The sequence below is a fragment of the Equus quagga genome, chromosome 8 (genome assembly GCF_021613505.1).
Source record: "Equus quagga isolate Etosha38 chromosome 8, UCLA_HA_Equagga_1.0, whole genome shotgun sequence".
Taxonomy (NCBI): domain Eukaryota; kingdom Metazoa; phylum Chordata; class Mammalia; order Perissodactyla; family Equidae; genus Equus; species Equus quagga.
The window spans coordinates 126,451,430-126,472,656 of record NC_060274.1 but is presented as its reverse complement, the minus strand read 5'-3'; the positions used below and the strand labels follow the sequence as shown (position 1 = coordinate 126,472,656).

Here is a 21,227-nt window from a genome sequence, read left to right as displayed (position 1 = left end):
ACTCAACAGATATTCCAGAGGTTCGGTAAAGCCTGGAAGACTCAACCCGTTTATCCGAGGAGTAATCTGGGATTTGCAGTTTCCAGTGCCCAAAGCTGGCCGCTAGCATACGACTCTCGGACTCTAATACCCCCAGCCTCGCGCATCCTGATGACGTCACGAAGGCCCGGGAGGCCCCTGGGATACGCGGTAGTTCTCGAGGAGGGGTCTGAGCCCTGGCCGCTGCTACTCGAGGACGACACTTCCCAGGAGTCTGCGCGGCGGCGCGCCGAAAGCCGCGCGAGGCCGTGATTGGCTGGTGAGCCGGCCGCACGCGGAGGAGCCCAAGGAGCCCCTCTGTTGCGACAGAGGCCGAGCGGCGAGGCCCAGTGAGTTGGGGGAAGGGGCGCTCAGGGGAGGGTGCCGGCCGGTGAGGGGAGGGAGGACGAGAAGAGGGAGGAGGGACGGGGTCGGGATGGAGGAGGCGGCGAGGGAGAAGAAAAGGCCAAGGGAGAGAAGCTGACGGGCCGGATTGTGGGGGAGGTTCGGGGGCTGGCGAGTGAGGAGACCCTGAGGGGACTCACTGTGGGTAGGAGGAGTGCGTCCCAGGAAGAAGCTGGGTGGTGTGGAGCGGGGCGACGGACAGGCGGCCGGAGGCAGATGGCAGGAGGAAGCCCGGGGAAGCGAGGCGGCCGGCTAGAGTGCGGAGCGCCAAGTTGTGGGGAAACCGGAGATGGGGACCTCTGCCGAGGGGCAGCACCTGGCCCTAACTGGAGGCCCTGAAAGGAGGAGCGTCTCCAGAGTGAGGCAGTCTGTGGGGATTGGTGGACAAAGCCTGAGGGAAGAGATATTAAGATTAGAAGAGCGGCCGAGGATCAGAAGTGGCTTGAGAGACCCTGGCAAAGTTGGGAGCGACTAGGCAGGGGCGGAGCTAGGTATCGGAGGCTGGGTAGGCAAATTCCTGAGAGGGATGGAGCGGGGCCCAGGCACTCTTACCAGAAGTTTAGAATTTTGGGGTGTTTGCCTTCCGTCAGGCTCCCTGAAAGAACAGTAACCTACTCCTGTGGTTCATCACCATGCCTTCTGACCTGGCCAAGAAGAAGGCAGCCAAAAAGAAGGAAGCTGCCAAAGCACGACAGCGGCCCAGAAAGGGACATGAGGAAAACGGAGATGCTGTCACAGAACCACAGGTGGCAGAGGAGAAAAATGAGGAGGCCAATGGCCGAGAGACCACAGGTGAATTGAGGGAGAGGTGGGTTCCTGGGATGGTTGCCACGACCTAATGGATGCCCCAGCTGGAGTCAGAGTTCTGCTGCTGGGGGCACTGGAGAATATATCTGGTGCCACGAAACTTTTCATGATGAACCAAACCAATAGAGTTGGAGTTTGTGCCATCCTGTTATTGATCAAGGAAACTGAACACAAGGTTCTCACACACTCAGTGGCAAGCAAATGTGGGAGTCGTGCTGCCTTGCTGCTCTGTCTACTAGACTATGAGGAGGAGGTCAGTTCCCTGCCCCTTTCTTCGTTTCCATTTCTACACATGGTGATCAGCGTGCCAAGTTCTTGGCGACATTATATGTCTTCCCAAGGGTAATGACTATACTAGCAAGAGGGAAACTTATGATTTGTTTTATGGTTTTTTCCTGGAAGAGAGATGCCTTTCTGTTATTTGTATTTGGGGAAATATTTATTGAGCACTTCTCAAGTGCTGACAGTGTGCTGCATGCTGAGGCACTATAAACATAGTCTGCCCTCTGATAACTTACAGTCTAGGTGGGGAAACAAGGCAGTGTGTGATAAAAAATATTCAGGCCCTTGGCAGTCTTTTCCCAGCCTTCTTCTCAGCCCCTTGAAAACTCCCTAAACAGGCCTTTTGCTCCATCCAGGCGTTATTGTCCCTTGAGTAGTCACCACATTTCTGTCCTTTTACACACTAAATTCTAATACCATAATTTTTGTGCTAGCTACATTTGACATTTCTCTTAGGGCTCAGCTCAAGATAGTAAAGCCTTTCCTGATGAAACCTGACCCCAGTAATATTTCAGTTCACGATACCTCCATGCTGTCTTATAGGGTTACCTTTTTATGTTCTGTCTTCTGTTTCTTCAGCCAAATTGTTTGATCTTTGAGTGCAAGAACTGTGTCTTGGGTAATACTTTTTTGTATGACCAGCCTTGCAGATAGAGATCCTAAGTAAATATTTGAAAAGGAAAGGAGAATTACAAGTGCAACGTATAAAAGACAAGAATTCAGAAATGTGGAAGTTAAAAATGATTGAGAGGAGAGCATTGAGTGGTAGCAATGGTCTCCAAAATAAGAATTATGGGAGAAAGCTGGTGCAATAAAGTCAGGCCGTGGGGAAGTTTTATTCCTGGCCAGAGTCGTGGAGGGATGGGAAGTTAAGAATGATGGGAGTGGACACGCAGGCCGAGTTGTGATCTCTAAAATAGAGAGATGGGGTCCCTTCTAGGCCCTCAGGAAGCATGGTTAAGCAGTATCTATCATCAGCTCTGTAGGTACTTTCTAGATGAATTGGGCAAGTAGAAAAACTGAATCCCACTTTGTCCACTGTTCCCATTAGAGATTTCTTATTCACCTTTTCTCTTGGGAAAATAGAATTTTCCAGGGAACCCAGCTCAGGGATACGGGAGCTTTGGTTTTCACCCTGCTTCTGCAGGGAGCTACTGTTCTGAAACGTGAACTCTGTTTTCTTTCTAACCCTCTTAAAACATTTCTTAAGGCCAGGGACCAGGGTCATGTCTGCTTTCATAATTAATGGATCATCTGATTCCTCTCCCAAGACTGGGTCCTCTCTCCTTTCTGAGTTTGGGATTACTTGATGCTGCAGGTCACCATTCTCCAACCTTCACCAATGGCCATTGCCACATGGCCTTCCTTAGGTAGTAAGATATGGAAAGAGCAAGATAAATATCAAAGACAGTGACCTCTGACAGTCAGTTCAACCTTCTTTCGAATGTGGGACTCTTCAAGACAGGCAGTGGAGTCCCCTTGTTTGGGGAATGAATAGAAAGGAACTTCTTAGGAAATCTACATTGTTTATTCTCTCTAATGAAGTTTACTCCAGAATCCCTTTTCCATTTATTCAATGCTGTTCACTGGTCTTTTGAGTGTGTTTTCTGGGATGCTGTAGGCTAGACAATGAGGTCTATTTAAGTCTCTTACTTTTGAAGCTCAGGAGATGACTTAGGTCCTAGATTCTGTAAAATGGAAGAGATCAAGAGAAAATGGTAGATAGGTTTCACTTTTTTTTTTTTGAAGATCAGCCCTGAGCTAACTACTGCCAGTCCTCCTCTTTTTGCTGAGGAAGCCTAGCCCTGAACTAACATCCGTGCCCATCTTCCTCTACTTTATATGTGGGCTCCTGCCACAGCGTGGCATGCCAAGCGGTGCCGTGTCTGCATCCGGGATCGGAACTGGCAAACCCCAGGCTGCCGAGAAGTGGAACGTGCGCACTTAACCACTGCACCACCAGGCCGGCCCCAGCTTTCCCTTAATTTTGCCTGAACAGATGGAGACCTAGACCAGGGATTGGCAAACTTTTTCTATAAAGATCCAGACAGTAAACATTTGTGGCTTTGTGGGCCATGCGATCTCTGTTGCAGCTGTTCACCTCTGCCCTTGTAGTGGAAAGCAGCCATAGACGATACGTAAATGATGAGTGGCTGTCTTCTAAGAAAACTTTACTTACAAAAACAAGCAGTTGGCCAAATCTGGCCAGCCGTTTTTAAGCCATCCTCCTCCTAAGCTAAGAATGGTTTTTACATATTTAAGGGGTTACATTTCAAACAGTAGTATATATACCTACCTATTAGTCTCAGTTTTGCCATTGGCCCATAAGCCTTAAAATATTTACCATTTGTTCCTTTAAGGAAAAGTTTACCACCTCTTGATCTAGATCATAAGCTTCTCCTTACTCTATCTTCTTAGCATCTAGAACAGGGATTGGCACAAAGTAGGGCTGTGGGACGCCTGGTAACTCAACCATATTGAAAAGAGACTTTTTAGATTCATCCTTTCAGTCAAAACAAAAAATTTGACCTCCATTCGAAAAGCATTCGTGAAGCACTTATGTATAACATAACTGTACTGGGAGCTGAGGTAGATGTGGAGTGACTGCCATCTGTCTGGTAGGCTGGCGCCAGCACTGGTAATCTCCTGACAGCAGGGTGTGTTGAGAGAGTGACCTAAGACTAACCATACCACACACCTGCTCCCTTGGAGTTGCTCTCCCCAAGCCTTCCTATCCGAGGAGGGCACTGAGCTTTCTTCCCTCCTCTTCTCCATCTTTACTCTTCCTGAGGACAAGCACATAGGCTTTTCTCATTTCAGGGGTTCTACTGTAAAATCACCAAGGGAACTCAAGTAAGGGTGACAAAGACTAAGAAATTAGAAAGTTCTCACAGTGATGGAACCTCGTGTGTAGTCTCTAACCCCTTTCTGAAAAGGTGGATAGATCACTTTATTCTCTTTTGGAAGAAGCTTACCAAGACTCCCTCTACCCCCATTTCTGTCCCACTTTCAACAGCTTTGACACTTTGCTTTCTGGAAAGGTGATGTAGTGAAATGAGTAAGTTCATGGTCTTTGGGGTCAGACAAACCCTGGTTCAAATTCTGGCTCTGTCATGCACTAGCCGTTCTGACCTTGGCTGTGTTATTTAACCTCTTCGTTTATTAAATGGGGGTTATAAGTATATATGTCACATGGGTGGGTTATGAGGATTAAATTAGGTGGGGAATGATGATGTAGGACAGTCCCAGGTACAGAGTAAACTCAGCAACTATTAGCCAGTTAATGTTAACCATTAATATTAATAGTTCTTCCCAGCCTAAAGATATAATCATATCTGAAAAACCACAAAAGTAGAACACCTAGTCTCTTATCTTGTGTCAATTTGCATCTCTGAAACCCTCTAGGCTTGGGAACTTTTGGTTTTCCCAACCTTGGCCCTGCCTCATTGATCCCTCTGCATTTTCTTACACTGGTCCTTCTAGGCAGCTTAGCCTCCTGGAAGCACTGCCTAGAAGTTCTCTAGTTCTCTATCCTTAGGATAGGAGAATTGCATCTCTCTAATATCTGCTTTCTTTTGGGCATTAGGACTAATTCTTTAACACATACTCATGGAGGACAATTTGGAGGTCTAGCTATGGGAAGACCATGCACTTATGTTATTTAAGAACAAGAGAAGTTAGAATTAGAAGGACAAGTTGCGAAATAAAAAGTGTCCCAGAAAGCAGACTCTTAGGGCAGATCTGTATGCAATGTACACCCTGTTTAAAGCTAGTGAAACATCTGAGTCTACTCAAGTTGATCTTGAGCCCAGGTCCTTCAGGACATGCCTTTCCAGCATTCAGTTCTTCGTATAATAATATTTGGTAATCTAAGTGGCGAAAGCCACAAGTGCCCAAATAGGGTCTTGAACCCTGGGCCCTTGGATTAAAAGTCTGACGCACTACTAACTGAGCTACGCAGGTGCTCTAATACGTGCCTTTTTGTGTGAGAGCTGAGTCTTATAGCCCTCTTCCCAAATTTCTTTGATTTTCTGTCCCCAGAAGTGGATTTGCTGACCAAGGAGCTAGAGGATTTTGAGATGAAGAAAGCTGCTGCTCGAGCTGTCACTGGTGTCCTTGCCTCTCACCCCAACAGTACTGATGCCCACATTATCAACCTCTCCCTCACCTTTCATGGTCAAGAGCTGCTCAGTGACACCAAACTGGAATTAAACTCAGGCCGTCGTTATGGCCTCATTGGCTTAAATGGAATTGGTGAGGCCCTTAGAAGGCAAGGTGGGGGGTGTCTCTCCTTGGCTCATCTGTCACTCAGCAAGTATTTACTTAGCATCAGCTGTGTACAAAGCAAGGCATTTACAGTGTGAGTGGGAGAGCAGATATGCCCAGGGAAAAGGAACTAGCACTACAGAGCAGTATGTGTTAAGTACCACATGAGTGGTTTCCGACAGTGGATGCTGGAGAAGTGGGTGGGAGGGCTGGGGGTTGGGGTCTGTGAGGCTGTTGTAAATGCACAGACTTCACAGAGGAGGTGTGGGACAAGAATTGGAGGAAAGTTGGAAAGGTGTCCCAAGGACAGGGGTGAGGGAGTAATAGCAGGATTTGAATGAATGAAAGGAAGGAAGGTACTCAAAAAAGTGGTGAGGTTGTAGTTTGGCTGGAGTGGAGGAATTGGTGTAGGAGAATGACAGGCAAAACTGAGCTGAGTGTCCTCTTCTCTTCACCTTGTTTGCTTGCCCCTCTCAGGAAAGTCCATGCTGCTCTCTGCTATTGGGAAACGTGAAGTGCCCATCCCTGAGCATATCGACATCTACCATCTGACTCGGGAGATGCCCCCTAGTGATAAGACACCCTTGCAGTGTGTGATGGAAGTCGACACAGAGCGGGCCATGCTGGAGAGGGAGGCTGAGCGACTGGCTCACGAGGATGGTAGGGCTCCACACTGAGGGGCGTGGGGGTGGGGTTCTTCCCAGGAAAGGCCCAGGAAGCCTCACAGGCCATGCACTGCCCACAGCGGAGTGTGAGAAGCTCCTGGAACTCTATGAGCGACTGGAGGAGCTGGATGCTGACAAGGCGGAGATGAGGGCCTCACGCATCTTGCACGGACTGGGTTTCACACCTGCCATGCAGCGCAAGAAACTAAAAGACTTCAGTGGGGGCTGGAGGATGAGGGTTGCCCTCGCCAGGTGAGTCCCTCCGTCCTTCCCCACCCTCTATACTCCCTATTTTTTCAGGGTTGAATGCTCACTCCAGTGGAACCGTTTAGAACAGGGGTTACTGGTTAGTAAGGGCCAAACAGGACACAAACATTGACGACTCGGAAGTGGGTGGTATACGTGGGCTAAGGAGTGAGCTTCCTGACTGAAGTGGTCATTGTTGGATTTCCAGCACAGAGTTTAGGAATCCTAGGACCAGCCCCAGGTAAAATGGCAGAATAGGTCTTTTTCTTTCCTTTCCTCCTGCCTCCCCTCCCACCCTTTTTTGTGCTTCAGTTCTTCTAATGCTTGCTATAAAGATAAAATGTTAGACAGCTATTAGAGCATCTGTCCTTCTTACCCTCTTGTGAGTTGGACCCAAAGTGAGTTTCTGTAGACCATTATTCCCCTAGCAGTCCCCCTGAAAGTCCTCAGTTAAATAGGTGATTTCTTACCTCACCATTTTCTGTCAGGTCATTGGTGAGGCTTGATACACTGCTTTAGCAAGGCTGCTTGTGCCTGCCTGAGACATGAGAGCAGTGGTTCCAGGTGCTAGCAAAGATTAGCCTCAGCTTCTCATAGAGAGCTTTTAAAAAAATAAAGGTTCTAGCCTCTCCTTCAGATCTATGCAGGCAGAATGCTGGAGTTGGTGCCCAGAAGTCTTCTTTCTAAAAAGCTTTGCAGATGTGGGAACCAGTGCTATCCCCTTGCTTCTCATGTCTTCAGATTCCATCTAAGAAAAAGAATATTTTGCCTTTTTGCTGGAGTCTGGCAACCCTACCAGATAGGTTTAACCTGAATACTTTTTGCTTTAGCAATTTGTTTCCTCTGTATCCTTTAGCCTTCCCAGTGGTCACCAGTCTCAGTGTAAGAGACATTTAGACTCATAAGGACTCTTACAGCCTCATCTCCAAACTGCATTATCCCTCTGCTTCTCAGCCCTGTTACGTGTCCTTTAATCTCTGCTCTTCAACTCTGGTTTTTCTTGTAGTTCTCCTGTTTCCTCTGAGGTATAGAACCTAGAATTGATTTCAGGACACAAGCCAGACCTGACCAGAATTGCATGTAGCAGGCAAGGCTGTCCCCTCTTGTGTAGCACCTGTTAGACTGAAGTGGCTCTGTTTCCTGTCCTGTCCTTCAGAGCCCTCTTCATTCGGCCCTTCATGCTGCTCCTTGACGAGCCCACCAACCACCTGGACCTCGATGCTTGTGTGTGGTTGGAAGAAGAACTAAAGACGTAAGAGGGTGGGGATGGGGTTGGGGAGTGGGTGGGCCCTAAAGAGGGAGTTGAGCAGAGTCCATGGGAAATGGATGCCCAGAAACTGAACTGATAATAGAGCAGTGAGCAAATGAGCTGAAGTGAGGCCAGAGTGAAGGCCAGATTGAAAAAGTGGTGAGCACCTTTAGGGCTGGCCTTTTTGTTTGATTGTTTTTGTTTAGTCTGAAATGTGTGAATTTTTTAAAAACTTTTTGGGTTTTTCCCTTTATTTAAAATATAACATTTTAATTAAAGACAATATTTTTTTCTTAACTGTATTACATATATATCATATAAAGGAGGACTCCCATCTACGATCATGATGTAGTGACAGAGGCACTGCAGTGGTCCTTCTGTGGCTAAGGAACTGAATAACCTGGAATGTTGTGCCAACTTTGAAAGAAGGCTTTCTGTGGTCTCTGCAATGACTTGGTACCTTCTTTAAAAAGAAGAGCATGGTGGTTTTTATTGCACTTGTTCCAGTTCTTCCAACCCACAATTTTTAGACACATTTATGGGTGTATTTGTGTACATACACTTTTGTTTTTGCCATCACTGTACCATCTCCACTGCGTTCTTTTGAAAATTAGAACAGAAGATTGAGGAAACTCAGACTGTCACACTACACTTTGAAAGGCACTTTGAAGAATGTCCTTACAGGGAGATTGTGCACTGGTGGCTTAGATGCTTGCTGAGAGTGGGAATTGGCCAGTAAATCTAAAGGGTGCTCAGATGTGAGGATGGGAAAGAATGGAGGTTTTCTAGGCCTGACTCTCAGCTCACCTGTGGTGGACTGTCTTCGTTCTGAGTACCTCCTTGACTAATTCTTTGGCTTTGCAGTTTTAAGCGCATCCTGGTCCTCGTCTCCCATTCCCAGGACTTTCTGAACGGTGTCTGTACTAACATCATTCACATGCACAACAAGAAACTGAAGTATTATACGGTGAGTGGGCCTCACCTTCTCCACAGTAACCTCTGTGCTTACCAGTTCCCTGAAGTTCTCCTTTAAAAAAAAGAATGACTTAGCAGCCCTTTTCTACCTATTGCTATAAAAAGATGTGGACAAGGAGTCCTGCAGCCTGTTTTATTTTAGTCCCATAGTAATTGCTTTCAGGCCATAGGCCATGCATTGGCAGCCTGTGCACATGGTGTATGTTTGCCTTATGGCAAAGACGTTGACTTTTTATGGTGCTGAGGCAGGCCCTGCTGCCCTCCACCTTCTTAAATGGCTACTTACCTCTGCTCATGACAGTTGACACACTTACCCCTCCTTTCATGAAGAATGTGAATCAGGATCTCAGCAGCCTACTTTTGAACCTTACCTTTTCATATTCTGTATTTCAAAAAATATATCAAATAAAAAGTGAGAAGTAGAAGTCCTGTTTATTTGTCATTACGCTTACCAGAGGAGTATTAGGAGTTTCTTATTTAGCCTTCTAGAAATTTTGTGTGTACTTGCAAGCATTTATAGAAAATTTCATGTATACATATCACAGTTGTAGTCTTAATAATCATTCTCTTTTGTAGTTGCTTTTAAAATTTAATATATCTTGGACTGCTTTCCATATGAATATATATAAATCAACCTCATTTTTTTCAGTGACTGCGTATTATTTCATTGCGTGGCTATCTTATATCTTGTCAGAGCCTTTTTGCTGGATATTTAGGTTCAGTCCAGTATTTTGCAGATAGAAACTATGGCAGTCCAATTGTGCAGGGTTTGCCAGGTCCTAAATCTGCTTGGTCTAACGTCTTCCCTCCTGGGGGCAGTTCTTGTAGTTTGGGTAGGGCTTCAGCCTCTAGGGGTGGGGAGTAGTAGGGGATACTCTTGGCAGGCTGTGAGCTTCGTGAAGTCCCTCTGATGGTGGTTTTCAGGGCCACTCCTAGTGCTGTGGATGTCTTTATGGCTAACGTGAGGATTTGATCTGGAGCCCTGCTCTGGCCAGGCTAACAGTGAGAGGCACATAATTTGAAAGATCTCAGATTCTAGGTTAGGATGTGCTTTTTCAATGCACTTCCTCCTTCCCTAATGCACAATCTTATACCCAGGGCGAAGTCAGATGCCATTCCTTATCCCCCGTACCCTGAAAGAGAACCCAGGGCTGAGGCTAAAGCTGCCCACCTCACCTGGCGCATTTTCCTGCAGGGTAATTATGATCAGTATGTGAAGACACGGCTGGAGCTGGAGGAGAACCAGATGAAGAGATTTCACTGGGAGCAAGATCAGATTGCACACATGAAGGTAGGGCAATTGTAGAGCTGAGCTCACCTTCTCCAGGAGAAGTGGATGAGGGTATTTGGGGAGTTTAGGGGTGCTGGAGGAGGTCAGGAAGAAGTTGTCATCAGTTTTTACCCTGCATTTGAGTTGTTTGGTGCCTGCTTATACTCCAAGCCCCCTTTCTGGTCTCTTTCAGAACTACATTGCTAGGTTTGGTCATGGCAGTGCCAAGCTGGCCCGGCAAGCCCAGAGCAAAGAGAAGACGCTACAGAAAATGATGGCGTCAGGACTGACAGAGAGGGTCGTGAGCGACAAGGTGGGGTCTGATAGGCTGAAGTTAGGTGGCCTAAGGTGAAGTGGATAAGAAAGGACCTAACCTGATAAATGCCCTCTCCTCTTTCTAGACACTGTCATTTTATTTTCCACCATGTGGCAAGATCCCCCCACCCGTCATTATGGTACAAAATGTGAGCTTCAAGTATACAAAAGATGGGGTGAGTACCTGTGTGTGGTTGGGAGGCTGGGGTGCATTTTACAAGGTGAGCATCAACTGGGTAGGGGAGGGTCTCCTGTTCTTTGCCAACAACACCTGTAACCCATGTGGCACGGGGGATTTTTCAGGCATGGCAGCTGAGGTCCCTCATCCAGGGACTCACTGTGGCCCTCTTAAAGTACTTGGAAGGAAAACTGCTCAGCTGGGTTAGCAGCTGTAGGCAGTGGGTTGGGGTCTGCCATGAGAGCAGTGTCCCTTCTCCACACTCCCACCTCCTCCAGTGGTGATTGGGACTTAATGGGGTTGTCCTGCCAGCCAGATTGATCAGTGCCTTAGCCTTGTATCCATCTCTCTCTCACACCCACCTCAGCCTTGCATCTACAACAATCTAGAATTTGGTATCGATCTTGACACACGAGTGGCTCTGGTGGGGCCCAATGGAGCAGGGAAGTCAACTCTTCTGAAGCTGCTAACTGGAGAGGTATGGTGCCAGGTTGGGGTAGGGGTCTTTCAAGAGTAGGTGCTTGCTGTGTCTGAGGAAAAGGGGACGTATGCAGGAACCACTACTCTTGGAGGGCCTGGGTGCCCTGGTGATGAGTGAGTCATCTTTTGGGGTTGGGGGTGTCATCACTGGGCAGTGCTGATGTTTGGGGCTGTTTTCTCAGAGAGAGCAAGGGAAGGAGGGAGGGGTCTGTGTGTCAGTGTGAGAGAGAGAGAATACATGCATGTGTCTCAACAGTTTTCTGTTTTCAATCAGAGCATTTAGAATACATGAACCTGTGTACATTTAGAGATGTTTTTATTTTAGAAAATGTATGTTGTACCTTTTTCCAAGTCTTTTATTATTGAGTAAAGTGCATTCTGTAATAGACATTTAATACCTACTGAATAGATTGTGTTGTATGTATCTTTACCTCCCTTGAGAACATCTTTGCCTTCCTAAATATTTTTAAAGTGGCCAGAGTAGCAGTCTGTGAGGTGGTGATGTAGATCCTGTTCAGGAAGCTGGATGAATCTTGTTCAGTGTTAACATATGTGTGTTTCCCTGCTCTGCCCATGTCTGCTTCTGACTGGGTTTTCTTTCTTATATACTTAGCTTTCCCCTTACTACTCGTTTCTTTCTAGCTACTACCCACAGACGGGATGATCCGAAAACACTCTCATGTCAAGATAGGACGTTACCATCAGGTACAGGCCTGGAGTTGGGGTGGAGGGATTTACCCAGGGTGTGGGAAGGTGGCTGCATGTGACCAAGTTAGTTCCTACCTGTTTCTCTTGGGATCTTGAACAGGTACCTGGGTAGAGGTAGAGAATTACTCAGCAGGTAACCCAGCAGGGTTCCTTTTGAAGTGGGATACTCTGAACCTGCTGTTATGATATCCTGAGTGGGTTCCTTTTTTCCTGTAGCATTTACAAGAGCAGCTGGACTTAGACCTCTCGCCTTTGGAGTACATGATGAAGTGCTACCCAGAGATCAAGGAGAAGGAAGAAATGAGGAAGATCATTGGGCGATATGGTCTCACTGGGAAACAGCAGGTCAGTGGAGGGGGTTGTGGGAAAGAACCCCAGATGACTAGGAGACTGGCTGGGTGGTCAGGGGACACTGTCCTGGTGATCCGGGTTTGAAGCTATCCCCCAAGTCTCCTCCGTTAATTCTAGCCCCTAAGAGAACCGCTATCTTTCCTTTACCCTAGGTTGTTATGTATTGGAGCATTTAGGTCTTTTTATGAGGGAGGGGCAGGGAGAGCGTGCCAGTCTCTGACATGCCCTTGCCACCAGACTAGCAGGATGAGCCATAATGTTTGAGGGCATGGGAAATTGAAACCTAGAAAACAGATTCCTGGATTCAAATCTGGACTGAGGGTCCACTGGATTGCTCCAATTCATTAAGATTTAAGTGCTGCGAGAGAGTAAGAGGCATGGCCTTGGTAATGGCAATGGCTTCAGGCTTCCACTTGTATCCCTCTCAGGCCTTGAGAGACTGGTGACTATGCCACCATCTTGCTCTGTGATCTTGGGTCTTCCTGAGCCCGACTTCTTGTAAATAGCAATAATATTAATGGAGGAGACTGGGGAGAGAGGTGAGTCTCTCCCATCTCTCTGTGTGGTGTACAGTGGGGATAACACCAAGTTATATAAATGTTATGGTTCCGCTCAGGTGAGCCCAATCCGGAACCTGTCTGATGGGCAGAAGTGCCGAGTGTGTCTGGCCTGGCTGGCCTGGCAGAACCCCCACATGCTCTTCCTGGATGAGCCCACCAATCACCTGGATATTGAGACCATTGACGCCCTGGCAGATGCCATCAATGAGTTTGAGGGTGGTATGATGCTAGTCAGCCATGATTTCAGACTCATTCAGCAGGTGAGGCTCCCAGCTGGGGTGAGAGGCCTGGTGGAGGGCATCTAGGAGAATGTTGGGTGGAACACAGTTGTGGCACCCGGAAGGCACTTAATAGGTTTATGGGATTTGGTAAAAGGGCTCAGGGCCTCATAGGGTGATGACCTATGACTCTTTGGGAAACTTAGAAAGGCTCAACAGAAATACTTCATTTCTTCATTAGCTATTTGGGGATGTTAGCCTACTTGGCATTGTTGACCAAAATCACGGGGGGAGTTGGGTAGAGTATGGGATGCTTTTACTACTTTCTTCAGCCTAGAAATTGTATTATACTAAGGAGGATTTGGATTAGACAGAAGGCTACCACCGGTCATTGGTGGAAAAGCTGCTGGTCATTTTCTGAAGCTTTGGTGAAGATGAGGTAGAGGAAAGGAAGCTGAGAGTAAAGCCTCTGAACGGATGTAGGCCCTACCAGGGAACTGGAAATAGGAATGACGTAACAGATCCTGCTTGGAAGGCTCTGAACCTGCTGTTATGATATCCTTGAGTTAGGCCATTAGACCATCCCGCAGAACGAAAAGGTAGTGAAACCAACCATGAGCTGGATATGAGTTGGGATGGGCTGGGAGGGTGGGACAGGAGGAGCTTGTAGAGTTTTCTTCCTGGAATTCCTTGAGAACAGTCTTCTGGGCAGGGATGGGGAGAGTGCTGGCCAGGATTATTATGTCTAGGATTTGTTTTCTAGGTTGCACAAGAAATCTGGGTCTGTGAGAAGCAGACAATCACCAAGTGGCCTGGAGACATCCTGGCCTATAAGGAGCACCTCAAGTCCAAGTTGGTGGGCGAGGAACCCCAGCTCACCAAGAGGACTCACAACGTGTGAGCCCTCGCCCAGGCCAGGCCCCTGGGGCCGGACTCCTGCATTGCTGCAATACTGCTTCCCAGCCCCTCCCCCATCCCCACCTGCCTTAGCTGCACTCTGTGATCTTATCTACAGCTGGACAGTACCTGTCCGTTTCCTGTCTTTCCAGTTACTTTTGTCCATGTCTGGACTCGGCTGGCTCTTCCCACCAGCCCCTTGCCGGTTATTGACCCTGATAGTGATGCAGCCAGAGGCACCCGAGGGTTAGCGCAAGGGCCCACGCCCAGAGTTCGCCCGTGAAGGAGCTTAGGATCCTCGTTTTCTGGGTTTTGGTGATGTTGGAGGAATACCCCCAGACCACCGCCCCCATTCCTTTCTGCTTCTGGTTTGGAGCTCTGGACCAGGGCCTTAGTCCTGGTCTGTTTTTAAATAATTATTTAACAGTGTAACTTTTAGACCTGCGTGACATCTACAAAGCGTCCAATAAAGAAATAAGAAGCCATGGTCCCTACCTTCCTTCTCGGGTCTCTGAGCCCCTTGCTCCCCTCCTCCCTGCAGTGCCAACATTCACTTCCCCTCAGCAAGAGCTGGGGTGGGGTAGGTGGGATGGATGCAGACTGAAGACTAGTCCGTAGGAGCTGGAAGAACTCTGATTTGAAATTGTGCCTTTCCTTAGGCCAGTGGTTCCCAAACTTTAATGTGTATCAGAATCACCTGGAGGACTTGTTAGATCAGATTGCTGGGTCTTGCCTCAGAGATTCCGGTTCAGTAGGTCTGGGGTGAGACCAAGAGATAACATTTCTAAGAAGTTCCTAGGTGATGCTGATGCTTCTGGTCTGGGGCTGCACTTTGAGAACCACGCTCCTGGAGCATGTTTTTCAGAGTGGTGTAACGCCCTCCTACCGCCACCTGCACCACAGCACTTGGGAAACTTGTTAAAAATGCAGATTCCTCAGGGAGCCAGCCTGGTGGTGTGGTGGTGAAGTTCACAGGCTCCGCTTTGGTGGCCTGTGGATTCAGAGCCCAGGCATGGACCTACACACCACTCATCAAGCCATGCTGTGATGGCATCCCACATACAAAATAGAGGAAGATTGGCACAAATGTTAGTTCAGGGACAATCTTCCTCACCAAAAAGAAGAAAAAGAAAAATGCAGATTCCTGGGCTCCAGACCTATTGATTACATTTGGTGGGATAAGAGAGATGCAGAAATGGTCAGGAGTCTATTTTCACACTCAAGTTTGCAAACCAGTGTTCCTGGCAGGATACAGGAAATTTTATTATTTTACCTGTCCACAGCCTTAATTAGCAGTAATTTACTTCCAACTGGGGCCTCTGCATAGCCTGTCTGAACTTGAATAGCACTTCCAGCCTTTGTGCCACAGGCACACCAGTGGCCATCCTTACTGATGTGGATTCATCACTTCTGAAACCTCAGCAGCCATCCCTGTGGGAAAACATACACAGCCGTGATTTTTCAGCTTTCATTATAGTACATCCAAGACTATGTAAAACAAAAAAGTCCCAGCTGGTGTCTAAGCCCCCAAGGAGTTCACGATCTAATGGGAAAGCCAACGAGACTAGAGAACAAGATAGAAGGGGCATAAATCAGATGGTAAATTGTGACTTCGGTAGCAGGATACACAGAAGGATTCAAAGGGGAAGGAAGTCTCCAGTGGGTAGCTGCCCAGAAGGGCTGGGTTGGTGCTCTAACTTGAAAGATGAGTAGGATCTTCTCAGCTGGCTGTGAAGTCCAAGAGCTGCTCTGGGCAGAGGGAACAGTAAGAGTGAGCATAAGGTGAGAAGCTGCAGCTGAGCCCGAGACGCCGAGGCTGGTTGAGGGGCATGGCTCCTGCTCTGCCGTCAACCCCAAGGGCCTGGCCTTGCTGCTTTGTGCCTGAAGTGCGTCCCAGAGCAGAATGGCCTACGTCAGTCCTGAGTATCCAGAGACTTGGTTGTGGGGAGAATGGGGATGGAGAGGAAAGCTCCTGCTACTTCAGCCGAGGGAGGGCCTGGGGATGTTGTTAAGAACTCCCGTTAAAGTCAGGTGGGGTCTCCAGCGTAGTGTTCCTGAGGTGCTAAGGGATGGGAGGGCTTCAGAACCTGAGAAATGTAAGTAATAGGCTAGTCAGCCTGTCCAAAAAAAAGCCAATCTCAAAAATTTTAAGAATGCCTAAAAAGCCCACAAAATATGTATTTCCACAAATGCCTAAAATTAGCGGTGCCTTATTTTGGGTTAAGGATTGCCCTCTGGGTTCTCTTAAACCCAGCACGTTAAGATGTGGCTGATGTTGAGGACTGGGTGAAGAGGTGAGTTGAGGGAGGCGATTGATTGCTCAGGCTCTCTTTCCTCCTCTGACAGGTGGTGCTTGTCTTTAGTCCTCTTCCCTGGTCTTCCTGACTGGGAAACGCCTCTTTCCCCCAGCCTGTGCTTTTCATTTTGCTCCAGGTTTCTTTAATCAGCGTTCAAGAACCTGAAATATTCGCTCACATATAGGTGCAAAGTGGACAGGACTAACTTGCTCCATTTAACAGCCACATTTTTCTTCCCTTCCCTTAGCTGCTAACTTCCACAGGACCCCGCTGTCATCTGCTTTTATGGAGAGCATCCAGTGTTTCTCTCCCGACTTCCTCCAGTCGTCCCAAACCCCTCCCTGTCAGACCCTCCCAGCTGTGCTCTCCTGCTGCCTACACTCTTGGCTCAGCGCTCTGCTCCATCTTCTGCCTTCAGTCCATCCTCACTCTACTCTCCACCCATTGATTCCTCTCTGCTTTTCACACCATTTATCTTTCTCCCTTTCTTCCCAATTAAATTTTCCTCCCTTCTCCCCAGTTAAATTGTAGCCATCCTACAAGACCAGCTTCAAGTCTATCCCATGAAGCCTCCCCTGGCTACTGCAGCCCTCGCTCATTTTTCTTTTCTGGACTCTGTCCCTACCACACACTTTAGCCCTTTTACTCCACCCTAATTGTTTGATGTGAACCATTCTTGTCTTCAGCTGTACTGTAGGGCTGTATGGGGGGAGCGTGCCTTGTGTTCCTTCTGACGCTCCCCAGCACTTTGAGCCATGCCGAGCACAGTGGGTGCTGAGTGATTGCATGGCATGGTTTGGTGGCGTGTGAACTCTAACAAGTGTGTAATACACTGGGAGATGATCCAGTGAAGGAGGGGGCTGATGAAGGGTTTCTTATTCAGAGACAGAAAATCCCAATGGGGAGAGGAGGGAGCAATTAGTCTCTTTCAAGATTAACCCGGAGCATGTTCTGGATAGAGCTGGGCCAAGCCCCACCCCTCCATCCCAGGTGCTGGCTCCCAGGCCCACCTGGTGGGCAGCTGACTTCATAAAAGTAGCCCCCAAGGAGCAGAAAGTGGCTGTTACGAGGAGCAGGAGGATGAGTACTGAGCATGGACAACAGCATCAGTCTGGGGGCCGAAGGGGCTGTAGTTCTGGGGACAAGAAGTCCAAAAAGCGTAGCCGGCGCAAAGAAACCTACTCAATGTATATCTACAAGGTGCTGAAGCAGGTGAGAGTGGGGAGCTAGCTTGTGTGTGTGTGTGGAATGTATTGGCAAAAGAGCCTTGAAAGGGTGCTGAATGGAGAGTCTGGACTTGGTTTAGTCCTGGCACTGAGGCGAGTCACCTCAGGCACACCGTGTCCCTCTTTAAGGTGGTCACCCTTGATCTTGGAGGTCCCTACACCTCTCAGCATCTATTGTGCACCTGTGACGTGCAGGAGACATTTAAAGCATGCTCCCTGCCATAGTTCAGAGGCTTACAGGGCTTTTGGACAGAAAGATGATTATGTGGAATGCTAAGTGGGTCATAATTAAAAGACAGGGAGGACTACAAGAAAGTGCTGGGCTGGGCCAGCCCCGTGGCTGAGTGGTTGGATTCACGCACTCGGCTTCGGCGGCCCGGGGTTTCGCCAGTTTGAATCCTGGGCGTGGACATGGCACCGCTCATCAGGCCATGCTGGGGCAGTGTCCCACATGCCACAGCTAGAGGGACCCACAACTAAAAATACACAACTATGTACGGGGCGGGGGGGGGGGGGGCTTTAGGGAGAAAAAGGAAAAATAAAAGCTTTTTTAAAAAAAAAGAAAGTGCTGGGCTAAAGGTGATCAGGTATCAAACACATTATGTTACAAACAAGAAGTACTAGTTAGTGGTAGCTAGAGCAAGGAGCAATTTGTGTAAAGTCTTGAGAAAAGTCTTTCAGACGAGGGGCACCCAGTCTTTTGGGGGCTAAGGCGTTGGTCTACCTTATAGATGAGGGACCCAAGGTCCATAAAGGCTTAATGGGTTGACTGAGTCACATGACCTGACAGCAGTAGAGGTCAGATCCCCCTGGCTCTGGGCAAGCCCCTCACATACTTCCACCCCGGAACCCACAGGTGCTCTCTATTTATGCAGCCTACCAGAGCACCTGCGAGACGCACCTATTCCGGGGACTCACATGCAGACAAACATTTCTGAGCACCAATGGATACCCAAACCCAGTGTGGAGGGTCCAAGACAGCCTGGCCGCAAGGCCTCTGTCCTGCTCGGCAGAGCCGGGGCCAGGAGGAGGCGGGGTAGCTATGTCGCCTGCCCTGGGTCTCTCCAACCTGCCTAAGCTTCTTACCCTCCATTAGATTAGATCTCAGAGGTGGAACCTGTCTGCAGTCTGAATCCCATCGGCAGTTTTAGTGACCTGACAACCTGGGTCTCTGGGAATGCTTGGGTGAGGTGGGGTGGATTGGCCAAGAGGGCAGCATCAGAGGACAGACTCCAGCGTCCTGAAGAAAGTGGGGTGGGAGAGGGTATTAGTAAGCCCTGCAGCTTAGCCTGACTTTGGGACTCAAAAATTGTGAGGGAAGGGTTGGACCAGGACTGGACTCACAGAGGAGAGCTGAGGAGCAAGTTACCCACATACTGCGAAACTTACTGTTTCACCCCCACCCTGAGGAGACCAGGATGTGATGACAGCACAAGGGGTATAGACCAAACCAGCCTTGTACTGGCTCAAATTTGCTGCTGTCAGTGGTGACCAGAGGTGGTGGGGAGAGTGTTGGCGGGGCCAGAGAAGCCTGAGTTCTGGTTCTGTCTCCACCATTGGCTTGATGTATGTCGTTGGGCAATCACTTATCTTGCCCTTTACAGAGAAACGCTTACTGTCTGCCTACTTACATTTTAGGATTGTTATCAGGTCCCTATCTTTGTTTTACTAGAGATCACCTAGTTCAAAAGCTTGTGGGACAGAAAAGGAAACTGAGGCCCAGAGGAAAGTGCCTTATTCGAGGTCATACAGTGATTCACGGCACAGCCACAGAACCTGGGTCTCCTAACTCCTAGTCTGCTGCTGAGTTTTTGTCATGTAGGTGTGCTCTCGGGAAAGAAATTTGGTAACAATCTACCAAGTTAAGTGCACAGGCCCTTTGACCCCACAGTCCCACCTCTAGGAATAACCTTCATTATGCTCGTACAAATGTTCGAAGATGTGTATTTACTACAACACAGTCTAATAGCAAAAAACACAGGCAAAAGCCCTAAACATCCATTAGGAGAGGAATGATGACATAAACTGATACATCCATACTATAGAATACTATGCAAATGCATTAAATGAAAAAAGCAGAATGCTGTGTAAGTGATTCCGTTTGTCAAAGGTAAATGCTTATATGTGCTTATACAAGGAACTTAAGATTAAGATGACCTTTTGTGGTTGGGAGAAACTTTTTTAATTTGGAAATAGTAGAAAAAAACCAAATCCCTATTGCCATATCTCTTGGCCTCTGGGAAGAGGCTGGTGAGGCGACCTTGCCACCCTGCCTCTGGCTTCCTGCAGTCCCCAACTTGGGGCTGGGGCTTGTGGCATCAGGCACAGCCTCTTGGGTAACAGAGTGGTCCTGCTGCTTCTCCAGGTGCACCCCGATATCGGCATCTCTTCCAAGGCCATGAGCATCATGAACTCATTTGTGAATGATGTGTTTGAGCGGCTGGCTGGCGAGGCTGCCCAGTTGGCCCAGTACTCGGGCCGAACCACACTGACATCCCGGGAAGTCCAAACAGCCGTGCGTCTGCTGCTGCCTGGGGAGCTGGCCAAGCATGCTGTGTCTGAAGGCACCAAGGCTGTCACCAAGTACACCAGCTCCAAGTGACCCGGGGCCTAACAATAAAGCGTGAACTGCTCCCATGCACTGTGGTGATTTCAAAAAGGGACATGCGGAGGCAAGGCGCGATGTGGGGCAAGGGTGTCATCACCTTTTATGGCTACCAAGGTGGAATAATAACTTGTTCATACTTTTTAAAAACTACTTTCTGGGTGTACCCCATGAGGGACATTGATAGCGCTTTGTAAACATACAGATATCTAATTGGTAGTGAGCTGAAGTAGGACTTGGGATCTGGGTTAGAATCCTGGACCTGTTGCCAGCTGTTTCCATCACTGCCTCTCTGTGCTGGAAATTCCTCATGTGTGTTACTCTTTCAGCTCATGGTTTTGTGATGCCATTTCTGGCAAACTATCATTTCTGTCCTGTGCTGGGCACAGGGACTACACAGATGTATTCTTCAAGATATAAAACAGAAGGCCCAAACCAGCTTCTAAATAACCTGCAGGGCTCCAGGAGATGTTTTTGTTTTCCCCTGACATTCTCTTCCCCTTAATTTCAGAACCAACTTGTGGGAATGTTTTTGACACTCCTAACTTTTCTTCCCCAATTTTATTTTGAAAAATCTCAAAACCCACAGAAAAATTGCAAGAAAGTACAATGACCACTTGCATATCTCTCACCTAATTCACCACTTAACATTCAGCCTCATTGGCTTTTTCTCTCTCATTAGGCCTTTTCTCTGTCTTGTGGGCATATGAGCCATAAATTCTCTCCCATGCTCCAAGGGGGTGAGGTGAGGGGATAAGATTTAGTGACCAAGTTCAGAATCCTTTATGGTCCCTTCTTAACTGGATAGCCTCAGCTTGTTGCCTTCAACTTCATGTGCTGCACAGGCTGTGATAACGGCTCACGCTGAGTTGCAGTCCCACATTCCTCCTGTGCATTTTCTCACACGTCAAGCCGAAGGTGAAGATACTGTGAGCTGAGAACTAATTATCCACGTTTTGGTCCCACAACTAGAAGGAGATCTGGCCCCTGAGCCTCGACTCTTCCCCACTCCCACTATGTTTCATACTTGCTACTCAAGTTGTGACTTGGAGACCAGGCGCATCTACATGCCTGAGAGCTTGTTAGAAATGCAGAGTCTTGGGCCCCACCTCAGATTGTGGGATCAGAATCTGCATCTTGACGAGGTAAATCACGCACCCACTAAGATCCGAGAACTCCTCATCCCTCACTCCACTTTGCAGCTGCCTC

At 48.1% G+C, this 21,227-nt stretch overlaps 2 protein-coding genes across 3 annotated transcripts; both read left to right on the top strand.

Annotated features, from left to right (window-relative positions):
* Window positions 1–277: 277 nt before the first annotated feature.
* Window positions 278–14,373, top strand: ABCF2 (ATP binding cassette subfamily F member 2). Of its 2 annotated transcripts, none has more exons than XM_046670505.1 (15): window positions 278–368; window positions 1,014–1,215; window positions 5,554–5,766; window positions 6,256–6,438; window positions 6,524–6,695; window positions 7,846–7,941; window positions 8,803–8,905; window positions 10,109–10,204; window positions 10,377–10,496; window positions 10,585–10,674; window positions 11,044–11,154; window positions 11,799–11,861; window positions 12,081–12,209; window positions 12,832–13,035; window positions 13,757–14,373. In XM_046670505.1, exons 2-15 carry the CDS (start codon window positions 1,056–1,058, stop codon window positions 13,892–13,894), a joined length of 1,878 nt encoding a protein of 625 aa, XP_046526461.1. In that variant the 5' UTR covers window positions 278–368; window positions 1,014–1,055; the 3' UTR covers window positions 13,895–14,373. The 2 variants fall into 2 exon arrangements, with proteins under 2 accessions (XP_046526461.1, XP_046526462.1); XM_046670506.1 differs by lacking the exon at window positions 278–368 and adding an exon at window positions 615–914.
* Window positions 14,374–17,267: 2,894 nt separating this feature from the next.
* On the top strand, window positions 17,268–20,015 carry LOC124243865 (histone H2B type 2-E1). Its single transcript, XM_046669930.1, has 2 exons — window positions 17,268–17,399; window positions 19,779–20,015. The coding sequence occupies exons 1-2, from the start codon at window positions 17,268–17,270 to the stop codon at window positions 20,013–20,015; spliced, it is 369 nt and encodes a 122-aa protein (XP_046525886.1).
* Window positions 20,016–21,227: the final 1,212 nt, after the last annotated feature.

Coding starts and splice junctions, on each gene's coding strand:
- ABCF2 (XM_046670505.1), top strand. CDS start 1,056: ATGCCTTCTGACCTGGCCAAGAAGAAGGCAGCCAAAAAGAAGGAAGCT. Junction 11,862..12,080: donor AGATAGGACGTTACCATCAG/GTACAGGCCTGG, acceptor TTTTTCCTGTAG/CATTTACAAGAGCAGCTGGA. Junction 13,036..13,756: donor ATTTCAGACTCATTCAGCAG/GTGAGGCTCCCA, acceptor TTTGTTTTCTAG/GTTGCACAAGAAATCTGGGT.
- LOC124243865 (XM_046669930.1), top strand. CDS start 17,268: ATGAGTACTGAGCATGGACAACAGCATCAGTCTGGGGGCCGAAGGGGC. Junction 17,400..19,778: donor TCTACAAGGTGCTGAAGCAG/GTGAGAGTGGGG, acceptor CTGCTTCTCCAG/GTGCACCCCGATATCGGCAT.